Source organism: Zea mays, chromosome 1 (genome assembly GCF_902167145.1).
Source record: "Zea mays cultivar B73 chromosome 1, Zm-B73-REFERENCE-NAM-5.0, whole genome shotgun sequence".
Lineage (NCBI taxonomy): Eukaryota > Viridiplantae > Streptophyta > Magnoliopsida > Poales > Poaceae > Zea > Zea mays.
The window spans coordinates 304,355,537-304,371,459 of record NC_050096.1 but is presented as its reverse complement, the minus strand read 5'-3'; the positions used below and the strand labels follow the sequence as shown (position 1 = coordinate 304,371,459).

The window sequence follows — 15,923 nt, the reverse complement described above, 5'->3', positions numbered from 1 at the left end:
GGAGCTAACCTTTTTCCATTAACACTTTTATGAGTCTTGTTTGTAGACCCATCTAGCACACTGTAAGCAGCTCCTGATGGCGTCTGCACGTTAGGCGGAGAAGTGATAATTTCTGTTCCTAGCAGCAGATTGGCTCCCTGATGTGTGGCTGTCTGTAAATTACACTGCAATGAAAAGACATGTCTAGGGCTTGTTTCTTAGTGTCTATGGAAGGAGAACATTGCTCTATACTGTAGGTAGCTATTTTTCCTCATTGAGTACAACAGCGAACCTTGGCGCTAAACGAAACTTTGTGACTCTCTGGTGTCAGCGACGGCTCGCGGATGAAGGCAACCCCCTTGTTTTGTGTGAGACCTGATCCTTGTCCTGGTGCGGAGTTAGCGGGCAGAAAAAAATAGGTTAGAGCTAGAAGAGTTGCAGTTGATGGGGAGAGGGCGCAGTGAAAAGACCTGCACTCAAAAAGAAACATACTCAGTCAGAAGGGGGAAATGCCTGACCTTGCGAAAGTATGGTCGACGATGGCTGTGAGGACGATGTAGTTGGAAGTATGTTGCCACCATCGATTTCTGCGTTTATAGCATTCACTTGGAAGGAAACACTGCTATAAATAATTGTGCTTTCAGTGAAGCTAACATTCCACTCGAAAGACTTTTCCAGTAGATTTGTAATTTCTCTTGGAATGAAACCGGGTGGATTAGTCGAGATGAGGGCGTCCACATTTTTTTTAATGAGGCGCTGTGCCATTCGTCCAAAGAAGATAAACTCGGCGGTGTCAGTATCGTCTTCAGCGGTGAGGGATATCTTGTACCTGCACAGAGCGGTTTGATTGTTGGACATCACAAATCATGAAATTTGTAGACGGTGAAGCCCTTAGTTCAATTTAGTTCTAAATTTTGTCCTAGACACTAAAGGTCTCCTTTAGTTGCCATAGTTTGCTTTCACGACTTTTCTTTCAGCTATATCAGCAAAACAAGCACACTTGCAAAAACTGGCATAAGCCATTCTACACAGAAGTTGATGAAACTGAAGTTTCTCAGTGATGTAAATGGATATTGATGAAACTATGATGTGTCGCTGACAATCTCTTTTTTAATGCAGATCTGAATTAAACTGCAAGATATCAGGGCAGATGGACATGTCCCGAATGGAGACGTTGTATCATGCTGACAAGGAGAAGACCGAAGCACTTATCCTGGAGCTGGTCGTGTGGCTTCATCATCTAATCAGCAAATCAGGAAACACCAGTGGAGGTGTAAGGTCTCCTATCAAATCTCCAGTCAGCTCACCAACACAAAAGGGTGCTGCAATGACAATGTTGTCGGGCAAAACAAACAATTTGCCACCAATTCTCACCCAAGAGGACCAGGATATGCTAAGGGGTGTTAAGTATAGGAAATTTGTTCTAGAAATAAGCAAAAGTCAAGAGTTTGACACAAAGTCAAGTCACAGCAAACAGAGTAGGTTGAGCAAGAGCAACAGCCACTCTCCGGCTAGTGGCAGCAGAAAAGACTTGTTCCCAGCACTAAACTTCACTAAAGCTAAGATACTATAACTGCACAAGCCACATACTGGACAATCTCCAACATAGCAACTCTTGTGGTGATTTTTACATCTTTTTTATTATTTACTTGCAAACTGCAATATGCAACTGAAAGGGGTAAAGTTGGTCTGTGTCTATCATGCTCAGTGTGTCTAGTTTGGAACGCCCTTTTAGAGAATTCACTGTTTCATACAAATTCCTGTTGGGTCTGGTTCGGTCGGCTCGGGTTCATTTGCTATCCAGGGGCACCAAAACGAAAAAAACTCTCCTCTTTCAGGCGTAAAGAGTATTTTAATGGGCCCCCTGGCACCCAGCTAACAGCTACAATTTGACAGCGCCTCCCCCCCCAAAAGTGACTTTTGCTGTGTTCTATAGGCTAGAGCTAATAATACGAAGTCGTGATGTCCCACAACAAATTTTCCGTAAGGGAATATCTAGGCCTTTTGCTCAAGCAAACTGCTGAGAGAGCAACTCAAATAAAAGATATGTGGGTAGAGAAAGCTAAAATTAAACCACTTAGTCTCATCGAAATAGTATAAGTCGGGTAGCATGAATGCATCTATCAGAAATGATCTTGTGCTGGACAAAATTTTCAAGCTAGTCATTCTTAAATACTTATCCTTATATCTTTGCTTTTCAGTGTGCGGACATCCATATCGACGCAGTTCTTTCGACGCTTCTTCTTGCTGTATTTTTTGGTTTTCCATATCTACTTCTGTGAGGCAAAAACTGTTTCTTTCAGTATCTTGTAAGAACGTAAAAACTGCGAGGCACAGGAACCTACTTGCCAAATCCTGTAAGAACCTAATATTTCTTTCAATATCTTGTATCATGCATAGAGAGCCTGTTAGTAATGATATACCATGGACAAAAACTGAACAAGGACCCTCTAATGTATTAGAGCATTGGAATTTTAATATGTGGTTAGCTGAGAACATCAACACTATCAATACCTATATCAAGCGTGTATCAAACTTCTTTTTTCTGATTGAACTATTGACTAACTAATGACACATTTCTGGCGCTTTATGACTTATGCTTTACCAGGCTTCTCATATTTGGCTTTCTCTGCTACGGCAGCATTCATGCAGCACCTGATTTTATATTTTTGGAACCGTTTTGAGGTAATTTAGTGTCTCATTTTTGTGTTTTTGTATTTCTTTATCTAATGCTTGTTACTCCCTCCGTCCTAAAACAGTTACCTTATAGGTCTGGGCATGGGAATTTTTAAGGAGTGAAAACGTTTTGGTACGCAGGAAACAAAAAGGAGAGAGATAGATAACAGTGTTTTTAAGGCATCGCCTAGGTGACGCCTAGGCGTCCAGGCGATCTAGCAGGACCTTAACAAAAACAGGGAGAGACGTATAAGAGCTGACCTTGGGGTAGGCGATCCTATGTTGTCACAGGAAATATTGGTGCACTTGTATGTGTCACCGTGCGGTTTGGTTGTCCTAAGGCATTTTTTGCATGCGTTGTACCACCATGAGCTATCAATCTTGAGCACCTTTACGATGACAAGCCATTCCTTCTTCTGTAAACAATGTAATTGAAGTGAACAGTTATGAACCTGTGATAAACCCTATGACTGCAAGGTTTAGTCGAGTAGAGGGACCTCACCTTATTTTCAAAAGGATGGAGGTACTTAATATCCTTGAGCTTCTTATGTTCAGGAACTGCAATTACTGTACTCTCAGCAGCTGCTTTGCCCTGATCCCAGATGACAGGGTGGTGGTTGGTTTCAGCACTGTTTACCCACACCAGTTTACGAATGACAGTAATCAGATTTGGTGAGAAAGACGAATGAAAATTGTATGTCTGAAAACCCAGAATGAGTAAGTTACCTAGCTCTGAGAGCGTTTACTTCTGGGACCGGTTCGTTTATGTACCACTTGCATGACGATCCTCCCGACAAAGACACATTATCTAAAATACAATGGAACCTTTTAGATGCTCATGTGTATTAGCAGTGCAACCAAAGGGATGTAGTAGACCTACCAGCGTAGCTCCTCACGAGAGTGCCAACAAATATTATGATCTGTGGTGAGGATCCACTGTCCCTGTGGACCTGTTCAGCTGGGAAAGCTGTGGCCCGCTCGCCCCAAAGCACAACATCAACGGTTGGACCGGTATCCCTGTCGGAGTGAAGAACAGCGAGTTTACAAATAAATTGGTCATTGTATCGCGTTAGGTGTGGACATCGCAAAGAAACAAAAGTCGTAAACTGTGCATCTAGAGCTTCAAAATAGCTGCTTGTTTAGATGGTCGATGGTAGCTGACGCTGTTTAGTAATCTTCTATATGAGCACAGTGTGCATGGTATGCCCATGTAGTAAAGGAAACTTTGTCCGGGCAATGGATAATATTAGACATGGAGGATTGGCTGAGCAGGAAAAATGATCTCTTCTAAGGTACATTGCAATGAAGTATGGTCAACTGAAGACATATAGGTAGTTTAGAACCAGTTTTCCTCTGCAAGGAAGATGACATTTTTTCCCGCTATGGGCAACTTGTTTGTAGCATATTCCATGCATGATCTGTGGACATAGTGTCTACTGAGTTTTTGGACGCAAATTGACCCCCAACGTGATGTAATGGCGTTCTTACTGTCTTGGTGCATTTACCCTTCATCTATTCACTTGAGCGTATGGACAACTTTGCTAGCGTGGAGAACGAGAAGTGGTAATCTGTGGTCTAGGTTGAGGCTGTTCACGGGTTCCTTGCTATGTTGATGCAAACAAAATCAGACTACATATGCGTATGTGGCACCCAAAAGGAATGTGTAGTATGATAGGAATGCACATGGTACCTTGCATTGCTTATAGTGACTGTTCTCTTCATAACCTCAGCCTGTCGTCCCCTTGTGCGTACTGATGAAACCTGGGAGATCACGCTGACAACACCGAGCACATCTACCATAGAGATGGCGAGGCCATTAGTACTGTATTCATGTTACCTATAACATGTAAACCACTATGCGTAGAAGGTTACCAGTGAAATATTCCTTGTAGTCCACGCGCGGTTGGAGCTGGTCTATGGGAGTGAGGTTATATGTGCAAACCGGAAAAGCAGGGGGGATCTGGAGGACAACCTCAACCGTAGTCCACTTTGTAAAGCTGATCATGTTGCAATTTTCTACCGGTTTGTAGAATCTGTTAGCTTTCCTGACTAAGAAATACTTCAAGTTGTATATCCCTCCCTCATCGAGCAGCGCACTGAACTGTTGGCACAACGGAGGATAGATCTGGGCATGTATGCTGTTTCCCTAACAAAAGGAGGTACCATTTTAAGCAACACGCAAGAATTGCATAGAGCACTGTATAGAAGAACTGCTAGGACATTATATAGCATGTTGGCTGAGCTGGTGGTTACTATGCATGCACAAGTATTAGACCAGTATAAAGATGGATCTACCTCTTCATCAAGCAAAACAAGATCAGTATGCAGGAGCCTACTGTCATCCTGAGGATCAAGGAATTCCCAAAGCCTAGAGACACGCAAACACAAGGTGCGAGAGCAGTCTCCAACCATAAGGCTAGGAATGAGTATGTCCCCCATCTGCAGTAATGAAGCAGAGGTCAGTCATTTGCAGCAAAATAAGCAACCAATAAACACTACACTCGATGTTGACAAGGGCAGCATGCTTACAAAAAAAATATTTAGGATAGGAGAAACATGCCCGGTAAAGTTAGGTCAACATCATTGAGTAGGCATCTACCACGGATGTTGTATGACAAGATCAATTGGAGCACGCAGACATAGTGGTTTCCCTTTGTAAACTTGCGACGTATAGTGCTCGCTTGCCGGTAGGCCGCTAGACGAACGATATAGGAGACCAAAAATTCTTTGGTGGGGAAGCAGTCATAGAACAGAATAGGTACGATATCTAAACGCGTTGCCGGTATACACATTTTTATTTTACACATTGGTTATGTACAGGTTTGAGTCGATTATGCACTAAGAAGTCTGCAGGGGGGCCGCATCTACGGCCTGCAACACTTCTTGGTAAACAACGTTTCGAGTCTGTGATCCGCAGGAACCATCAGGATTTTCAATCAAAATTCTAAGACCACTTCTAGATGTAACCCTTGAAACAGCGACGTAAAGCTGGCCATGCGTAAACACAGGCCTGTCAAGGTAGAGGCCAACCTTTGAGAGGGTCTGACCCTGGCTCTTATTAATCGTCATGGCATAGCATATTCGTATCGAAAATTGTCTTCTTTGCAATGTGAAGGGCCATTTGACATCGGTAGTGTTAAGCGCAATCCTCGGTATGAAAACCTCTTCGTCGACTCCGGAGGGCGTTAGTACTATGCATTTAAGAACACGATGTCCGACCTCAGTTACAAGCATCCTTGTTCCATTACAAAGCCCCGCGGTCTGGTTCAAGTTACGTAACAGCATGACTGTGACGCCTCTTTTTAGCACGAGTTTGTGGCAAGGGAAATTCGCTGCATTAATAGAGTTTAGGAATTCAGTAGGATATAGCATGTCAAAATCAGGTATGCGTTCAGACGCCTTTGAGATCGTGTCGCAGCTAAGGCATTGGACACCATGTCCAGGGAGCATTGAGACAATGTAGTCGTTTATTTTATCGGTTGTAAGGTTATTAGGACATACAATGGCGTGTGTAGCTAAGTATGTAGGGTCCATATATTTCTCTAACAAATCTGGGTAGACCTCGGATATGAGTGCCACAGCAGCATCACCATCCGTATGTATCAACAAATCTTCAGGAATCGTAATCCATGTAGGTTCGGACTCGTCTCCTCTTGTCATTGCTGGCAGAGCACCATCGCCGATATCTAAGACCCATTTGCTAAACTGTTCCAAGTCCGCACGTTCCTTACCATGTAAAGACGGGTTGGAAAGCCTCATATTTGTTCGCAGTTTTAAAACAGTAGCGTGTTGCCACAATGGTGAGCTGGTAATTGATGCGTTAACTATTGCAGATCGTGAACCTTTGCGCACCACGGGTAAAATCTGGCGAAAGTCTCCTCCAAGCACAATAGGTTTGCCACCAAATGGGATGTTCGCATTTTCCGCTCTATGTTCCGAAAGAATATCACGCATAGTCCTGTCTAGGGCCTCAAAGCAATGTCTATGGGTCATCGGTGCCTCGTCCCATATGACAAGAGAAGTCTGCTGTATAAGTTCAGACAGCATGGTACCTCTCTTGACACCACAAACACCACCCTCATCTAGATCGAAGGGTATTTTAAAACGTGAATGAGCTGTACGGCCTTTAGGTAATAGTAGTGAAGCCACGCCGGAGGACGCTACAGCCAACACAATTTTTTGTTGGGACCTTAAATGCGTGAGTATAGCGTTCCACAAGAAAGTTTTACCCGTCCCACCATGTCCATATACGAAAAATACGCCCGGCAAGCAGGAGAGAGCAGACTCAGTCAGCTTTTCAAAAATGAGCCGTTGGTCAGCATTCAACTGCGAGACAGCAGCGGCAGCATGGTCACGCAACAGCAATGGTTCAGGACTCAGTTCGTTGTTTATCAGCCGGTTGCTAAACACTACGTCACAACAGGACGATTAGATTGGAAGGTCATAATCAGCTATGTTGGCACCACTGTTAGCGAATGTGTCTGCTAGCTTCCTCAAAAGCAACGTAAGGAGTTGTTCATGTGGAGCTGTGTAGTGCGGGTTGCCAAGGGCTTCTCTAAGACCACGGTGTATGTCATCGGTGAAGTAGATCCAATATTTGTCAAACAAAGGACGAACATTGCAAACAGGACAATGAACGACAATGGTAACGAACATTTGTCGAAGCTGAAACGCCGAGGCAGAGACTATTGCCTCATCAAATAGAAGGTTCCACTCGTTGTCACCTTCGAGCAAACCACGTGCTTCGCACGCCTCTCTGAATGTTGCGTACACAGTATTTTGGAAGGTCCTTATATAAACGAAGCTCGTCGCACCTGAAACAAACATCAAGAGCATACGTAGATAGTATAGCTCCCCAGCTGTTGGGTGCACGTAGTACATGCGACCAATCTTGGCAGACGACAACCTCCTTCTACGCCAACACCTAACAGAAACGTCCCACGACCACTCTTTGGGGAAATCACAATAAGTCAGGCGACGTGCATCACTATGTTTCATGTTTGTTTCAAACCATTCAGTTAACATAGTCTTTTTTGTTGCACGGCTCAAAAGCAACGCTTGTAGGTCTGCCCCAGGCTCGTACTGCACGGCGTTCTTTTTAGGTAAGTGCACCGCCAGACGTTCCACAGAAGGTACTCTAAAGTGAATGTCAAATTCGAAGATTCGCCATAGAGCTTCACATGTTGATAAGTATCTAGCATCTATGTATTCGCGAATCTCATTTGGCGGGGCTATTTGAGGACCTGGAGATGCATTAGTTGTGTTCGCAGTCAACTCAAAATATATCTTGGCTCGATCACTTCCCTTGGTAACATATTTAAACAAGTACTTGATCATGTGTGTTTTGTTGCACCACTCGACATTAATATGGGCATTGTATTTTTTGAGCAATTGCATATTGTATGGCACTACGCTTCTATTGTCTAATTTTACTCCACCTTTTACTACGAACCGGCAGCTGTTTCGTCTTCTATAAAGGGTATAGCCAAAAGCGTCAATGACAGTCTCGTCTTGGTACGTCTTAGGGAATTTCTTAGAGCATCTGTCGTTTTTCATGCATGGACACCGCCTGTTGTAATCACCGCATGGACCATGTATCATGAATTCATCAACGAGAGCATAACCCAAGGGGTCTATGGCAACGTCAGGTATCTCAGCACATATGAAAGCGTCAATGGCACAGGCCTCTGTCTCTGAACGACCACCAAGCAACCATAGAAGACAGTGTATGTGTGGTAGGCCCTTTTTTGGAATTCTACGGTATAAATCACTGCATAGGAAAGGCTACAGATGAGAGCATGCAAAGCAATATTAAGGGACCACTCAATGTGTCAAGTTAAGTTGAAGCTCACCAGCACGGATAGGACCAAAAATTTTATTTTCTCTAATGTCTGCTATGAATTCATCGACCTTCATATGGAAGACCCTTACAACGATATCGGAACGATCGCATGCCTGCTGACCAGGCTCAAAGCGAAGCGCATCGACTATCTCTTTCCATTTAGGATTGCATGTGAAGGTGACGAAGAGATCTGGCGGGCCGTATACTCTGCAGATGGCCATCGCGTCTTGGTAGTTCATTACATGGTACCTTCGGCCGCCCGTAAAAGATGCAGACACGATCACTCTTCCACCAACTGAATCTGCACTGGTGAGACCCCTGCCAATGGCGTCGGTTATCCCCTGTACGGATTCACAACGCAATTCTTTTTGGTGGTCCGCTATGAATTGCAATCGAGATGCCTCGATCGTAGAATACGCATCGACAGCTAGCTGGTTGCTCAACCTACCATAGCAAGTGAATGGGTTCGGTTCGTTGAGCCTATAGTGTGAACGATGTCTAACAAATTCAAGCATCGTAACATACTTGCGGCATGTGGCATCGCCTTGTCCTACGTCAGTGTATTTTATTCCAAGGTGATATCCACGATCACCGTAAGGGAAAAGCAGCGGGTACTGCAGGGCCATGTAGGATGGGTGCAAGCACGAAACATGTTTGAGTCCACCCTCTCTAGCATGCACGAGGACATCGTACTTGTATTGTGAAGGTAAGCAATCACCCACTATTACAACAGCGAGCTCACCATTGGCCGGTAAGTTGTATTGTGCGTCATGACGTGTGTTACAGCCTAACAATCGCAACGTCACCTTTTGGTCACCTTCTTCATCTAAACGTTCTTTAGCAAAGCGAAATGCCGCGACCAGCTTGTTATGCTCATCTAGCATGTTAAGTAATAAACGGGCCACCTCCGGATCCGGGCGATCATGGACATCAGGCTCGTTCTCAAACATGCCCAGCCTATTTTGCACCTCGTGTTCAGTGTCATATATGTAAAGTTGCGCAAACTGTGGTCGCAAGCCATTACTGGGTAGTAGCGAGCCAATGCGATGGTGTACGACACCATTGATTTTGAAAACATAAGGTGCAGTACCGTTATTTATCAATCTATCAACGACGGCGCCTAGTGAGGTAAACGCGAAAAGGGAATTGTATGACCGAATTTGCCTAAGGAACCTTCTGGCACGACTATCACCATCGAATCGCAGCAGGTCACATAAGGGTGCCAGTGGACATTTGTAAGGCTCCAAAACTATCTTGCCTCCTCTGCAACAAAGGTTGTACACAAGCCTGCGCTGCACAACAGCAGACACACTTTTGACCCGTTCCTGAAACCAGAAAACGGCGCCACAATGTGGGCACTCGTCCGACGGGCCACCATAGTATGAGCGATCTTTGTAGGTCTCTACAGGCAAATATGTGTAAACGCAGCATGGATTACTTTAGGAACATGTAGAGGAAATAGTCTAGATGGTACACAAGTACCTTTAAGCAACTCGATGTATGATCGCTCAAGAGGCGGTGAGGCTCCATCCGTGCTAACTATAAGCAGGAAGGCGAGCAGAATTTCATAGGCTTTCTTTAACGCACACCAGATATGAAACCAAAAGATTATTTTGGAAAAGACATGCGGTAGGGAAAAACCATTGTTGGCACATGCTCGTTCAGCAGACGCAGACGTACGACGCATTCTCTGTTTGCGATGGTGTCTGTTAGCAGTGGCAACCGTCGTAGGAAAGTTGAGTAAGGACTTGTCGCCTACAAACGGCATGCACACGCATCTTAGTATGAGCATAGAGTTGTAGTAGATACAAGCAACATCAAAAGCTTGACAGTCACTAACCTGGCCGCTTTTGACGAACCTGTTGAGAACGCAACGAAATCGCATAACGCGACGCGTGTGCCGGCGCCGAAGCGGATGGCTGCTCAAGTGTGTTCATGTGTTCGATAGTAGCTGTTCAAAGACATAACGAACGTTCGCTTATCTATGCGAAAGGGAAAGAGATGGATTGCCTTAAACAAAGGCTATATTCAACTCAAAGAGCGCCTAATATTAGTGCAGAATTTGAGAAATTGCAGAACGTTGGGCAATGGGGTTTCGACGGCAACACACCATGTTCTCACATGTGCCCCCATCGATTAGCAGCAGCACACACAACAACAGGAATGCCAAACTAACAGGTTCGTATGGAAGGGCAGATACCACAGGCATATCTCTGCGAGAAAATAGGCAGTTGGCGGGAAGAGGAGGAGGTCCCGCGAAACGGCGGGAAGCCAGCTAACGCGCTCGATAGTAGTTGTTCGAAGACGAAACGATTCTATGTTTGTGTAGGCGAAAGGGAAAGAGCTAGACTGCCCTAACCAGGGGCCATATTAAACCTAAAGAAGGTAGCTATACCAGTACATACCTCACAAAATCGCAGAACGCTGAGCACTTGGGCTTTGACGGCAGCACGCCATGCTGTCACGTGTGCCCCCATCCATCATTGGCAGTGCACACAAAAACATGGATACAAAACTAACAGGGCCGTGGTCGTATGAAAGGGAAGGTAATGCAGTTGTGTCTCTACGAGAAAGAAGGCAGCAAGAGCGGCAATAGAACCGATGAGTAAGCTGCAAGCACGCTGATTCGAAAGTGTCTACAGACTCTGAAAACAGAATTACGTACCAATGTCTTGTAATATGAGTTCCTAGGTATTGCATGTTAGTCAATCTGATCCACCAAAGATTTTGGAGTGTAGGATTCGGTCTATGGGCCATCATTTGTTCACGACAATTGGTGACCCAGTTGAGAAAGCCATATTTGTAAAGCCACATAAGCTAATTTGTATTCTAATATGTTGGTCGAGCCATATTTTCTAATTTAATCTTAGGCATGGCGATAGCCTAGATAACTCTGTTTCTCCCCAAAAAAGTACAGTTCCAAGAAATTGATGTGCGACATAATGACAGGTAAGGAAGCGCCACAGTACCACACCCAATCTGAAAAGTCTACTTGAATTATTTGAGTGTGTCATATCTTATCTCTGTTTTTCTTTTCATTCCCTTGTTCTTTTTCCAAGAATACCATGAATGAGATAATATACATGGAGGTGTATCAGAAACAGACCCTATTTCTTTTGTTAATGCAGGTGTAAATCAGGGCCCTCACAGGAAAGGCACATGCTATGGGCAAAGGCACCGCAGAGCACAGCGGCGTATGACGAGATCCACAGAAGAGACACATGCTGTGATAAGCAAGGTTGCTTTACCTTGGTATGCATTACATACTGCTATTCAAGTGTTCAATGAAGGACCTGCTTTAGTTCTAATACTAAAAAATTGTTCTATGCTTTCAAGTGTAGACTAATACATGTTTTTATGTTATCCGGATGAATGGAGAACTGGCTTGAAAGCTCTTCGAGCTGACAGTATCAGTATACTGAAGAAAGCATTTCCAGAACTGGTCCAAGAGGTGATTCTGTCTCCCCAAACATTATCTTATGTTCAAGTGAGCCATGCATATCAGAGATTTAATTTATGGAGTGAAGAACTTCCATCTAACAGATATATCATGATATATTGCCACCTTGTGACTGTAATGGACAATGAGCTATCATTAATTGTTGATATTTTTTTGTTGAAGTGTAACGTTGCTGACCACTTTCATCTGTTTATAAAGCCAGGTTACAAGGCCATCCAATTTCTAGGATTTCTACATATATGCATTTCGTTATTGCCTCACAGGTATGGCTGGTTTCTATTGTAAATTATAACGCTCCAAAGCAAAGTGATCAAGATGACTGCTATTTTTGTGATTTTTCACAATGATTATCTTTCCTCATAGGATAAGAAGAAATGTATAGAAATACCAGCTGCCTGTGAGTTGCTGAATCTAGTATTAAGCTTGCAGTTGCGCGAGGGATGCCAAATTATATGGCAACATGATTTCCAAGTTGAGCAGGCTTGAAGACACGGAAGATAATGTAAGTTCCCTCTGACCCTCGCCCCACCTTGCCTTGTGGGATACCTTGATGGCCATTGGTCTAACTGTAAATTTGGTGTTGTTGCTGGTTTAAGGGCCAAATGAGTCAGACAGTAAACAAGAAGCGTGGGCTCTTATGGCCACTGTCGGAAATGGTTAGGAGATTCTTCACTGCCGATGGTAGCAAGGGTTCCACGTTGTGGCCTGCGCTGAGGCTATTGATCCCGATAATAGCATTGGTTGCAGTTTGTGTGGGTTACTACATGCACAACAGTGTTGAAGAGATAGACTGCACCAACTGTTAGTTGAGCAGGGTATCTGTGCGTACCTTCTGTCCTTTTTCAGGTGAGTGTTTATCGTTGTATAGATCTGATGAGTACTACACGTATTTGTTGGCTGTGTGGGTTTAGGACTTGAGGGCGAAGTATTCACGTGTACTGTACTGTTAAACTTGGCTTGTCTAATAGTTGCTTCCACTGTCTAAAAAAGAAAGATAGTCTTGTTTTTTCAGTTGTCAATCAATCATAAGTTTTATAAACAAGTTTACTACTAAAATTTATTACGTGATCAATCAAATGACTTATTACTTGTCAAACATGAGTTCATCCAAGGCTATAGAAATAATCTTTTTCGACTGAAGGGGTATACTAAAGTAAACCGTATGACGAGATCCACAGAAGAGGCACATGCTGTGATAAGCAAGGTTGTTTTACCTTGGTATGCATTACATATTGCTATTCAAGTGTTCAATGAAGGACCTGCTTTAGTTCTAATACTAAAAAACTGTTCTATGCTTTCAAGTGTTGACTAATACATGTTTTTATGTTATCAGGATGAATGGAGAACTGGCTTGAAAGCTCTTGGAGCTGACAGTATTAGTAAACTAAAGAAAGCATTTCCAGAACTGGTCCAGGAGGTGATTCTGTCTCCCCAAATATTATCTTATGTTCAAGTGAGCCATGCATATCAGAGATTTAATTTATGGAGTGAAGAACTTCCATCTAACAGATATATCATGATATATTGTCACCTTGTGACTGTAATAGACAATGAGCTACCATTAATTGTTGATATTTCTTTGTTGAAGTGTAACCTTGCTGACCACTTTCATATGTTTATAAATCCAGGTTTCAAGGCCATCCAATTTCCAGGATTTCTACATATATGCATTTCGTTATTGCCTCACAGGTATGGTTGGTTTCTATTGTAAATTATAATGCTCCAAAGCAAAGTGATCAAGATGACTGCTATTTCTGTGATTTTTCACAATGATTATCTTTCCTCAGAGGAAGTAGAAATGTATAGAAATACCAGCTGCTTTCGTTATTGCCTCACAGGTATGGTTGGTTTCTATTGTAAATTATAACGCTCCAAAGCAAATTGATTAACATGACTGCTATTTCTGTGATTTTTCACAATGATTATCTTTCCTCAGAGGAAGTAGAAATGTATAGAAATACCAGCTGCTTGTGAGTTGCTGAATCTAGTATTAGGCTTGCAGTTCCACCCTCAGGTTGACAAGCTTAATAATTACCTCATGGTAATGGATTATACTTTTCTTCCATGGTTTTGTTCATGCTTTCTTCATTGAGGCTCGGTGCTTAATTGACATGCTATATTTGAAATGTGTTTCAGTACCAAAATGACTACAAGGCGATAACAATGGACCAGTGGATGGGATTTATTCGTTTGTGTAATGAGGTCACGTTTTGAACACTACCTATTTTGCAACATTTCATTTGTCCAAAATTTTAAAGAACAGCTCAACCTTGGAAACCACTTTCCAATGTTAGTATTCTTTTTATGCTGTCGCTGACATCTGACATTTGCCTTTTCTAATGTAGATAGACTTCTCAGCGAAATGGGAAACAACCATCTATGCATGCAAACAGAATAGAAAGCAGGGCTAAAGCGTGTAGGACCAAATGAATCACGACACCAAATCAAGATAACAAAGAGAGGAATGGTGGAAGGACTGGCTCACCTGGAACAGCTGCAGAAGAGGCCGACAGGACAGCCAGAGGATCTGCGCGTGCCTGCCCTTCTGCTACGTAGCAGATCTACAAGAACAACAGACACTATGAGCCAATGCACCCGGATCCAACGAAGAGATGAGCAGGAATCGACGCAAGAGAAATTAGGATCCGAAGAAAGGAACGGACCACGGCGACGGAGTCGAGGAGGAGAAAGGCGCTTGCGCCGAGTACCAGGCGGAGGGAAAGAGGAAGAGACGAGTGAAGGTGCTCCATATATGTAGTAAAATGAAAAGCAGCGGCATGGGCGCTATGGCGAAGGACAGAAGCACAGTGAGCCGGCGCTGTTGCAAAAGCAGTGGCGACGGGACGGATGCGGAGCACGCATCGAGGCAAGGCAGGGCGCGGATTTGTGGGATTTTAGAATCCGGTGACTAACCCTCACCTAACCCTATGGGCACGGGCACCGCGGAGCACGGCTGCGTACTTCGAGATCCACAGAAGAGGCACAGAAGAGGAGAGCACTGACCTGGCAACCCACGCGCCGTCCTTGGCCGGCGTCACTCCGTCGCAGTCTCACAGACCCGGTCGCCCGCGCCGTTCGTCGCAGATCACTGCACCACGCACGCCCAACAGCCGACGACCGTCCTCGCGTGCGGACGCCGACGCGCTGCCGTTGGCAGCCGCGTCGCAGCCGAGATCTGCATCGCGGTCTGGGGCTGTGTCGCAATCGAGCTCCACGCGAAGCGCCGGGCGGGCGCAACCCACGCGCCGTCACGCGCTGTCGCTGGCTGTCGTGGCTCCGTCGCGAGCTGAGAGGAGACGGGCGCCCGTGCCGTCCGTCGCAGATCCAGCCGCCCGCGCCGCCCATCGCGTCGTGCTGTTGCCCCACACCCACGCAAGGAGACGGGACGACCTGAGAGGAGACGGACACGTCTTGCTGTCGTCCCCACTGCGGGCCCACACCCACGCGAGGAGACGGGCGCGTCGTGCTGTCGTCTCACTGCGGGCCCACTGTACCGCACGCACGCGTCCCAGCCTAAAAGGATGGAGTCGCGTGAAACGCTCTGCGCGCAGCGTTTCCGTGTAACTTTTAACTAGAAGTAATGCGTCGCTGTTCGCTGGGTCAAGCCTCATGTTGTCGCGTCCTGTTTCATGCTCGCCAGTGCGCCCTCTCGGCTCGCTCGGCTTTAATTCCCAATCATGTCGTCGACCTTGTCGTTCGTCGTCACGTCGTTCGCCATCAAGCCTCACTGCCATTCCTGCTGTGCCTCGCTTCCGATGTGTTCGATTAAATGTCGGACCAAGAATCCAAGATGACGCTCCTCCTCGCTGTGAAATCCTCACGCTCACCATTCTCTATTCGATCTCGTCGTCAAGCTGAAGGCCGTCGTCGTTCAGGCAACTACCAAATCGAGTTGTGATGTGGTGAGCTGATTCGCTATTTTTACTATCGGTTTTATGATCGTAAAATAAGACGCTACGTATGCGT

The 15,923-nt window shown here is 44.8% G+C and overlaps 1 protein-coding gene and 1 pseudogene across 1 annotated transcript; one reads left to right on the top strand and one right to left on the bottom strand.

Annotated features, from left to right (window-relative positions):
• Positions 1-471: 471 nt before the first annotated feature.
• LOC103644320 (uncharacterized) lies at positions 472-14,919 on the bottom strand. The gene is made up of 10 exons (XM_023301056.1): positions 14,621-14,919; positions 14,443-14,518; positions 4,951-5,094; positions 4,528-4,801; positions 4,346-4,448; positions 3,536-3,672; positions 3,382-3,463; positions 3,158-3,284; positions 2,917-3,071; positions 472-808 (listed from the first exon to the last, which is right to left on the bottom strand). Exons 3-10 carry the CDS (start codon positions 5,092-5,094, stop codon positions 472-474), a joined length of 1,359 nt encoding a protein of 452 aa, XP_023156824.1. The 5' UTR covers positions 14,443-14,518; positions 14,621-14,919.
• LOC109942546 (DCN1-like protein 1) lies at positions 10,953-14,171 on the top strand (annotated as a pseudogene).
• Positions 14,920-15,923: the final 1,004 nt, after the last annotated feature.

Coding starts and splice junctions, on each gene's coding strand:
- LOC103644320 (XM_023301056.1), bottom strand. CDS start 5,094: ATGGGGGACATACTCATTCCTAGCCTTATGGTTGGAGACTGCTCTCGC. Junction 4,802..4,950: donor TTGTTTTGCTTGATGAAGAG/GTAGATCCATCT, acceptor TCCTTTTGTTAG/GGAAACAGCATACATGCCCA. Junction 809..2,916: donor ATAGGATCGCCTACCCCAAG/GTCAGCTCTTAT, acceptor CGCTCTGTGCAG/GTACAAGATATCCCTCACCG.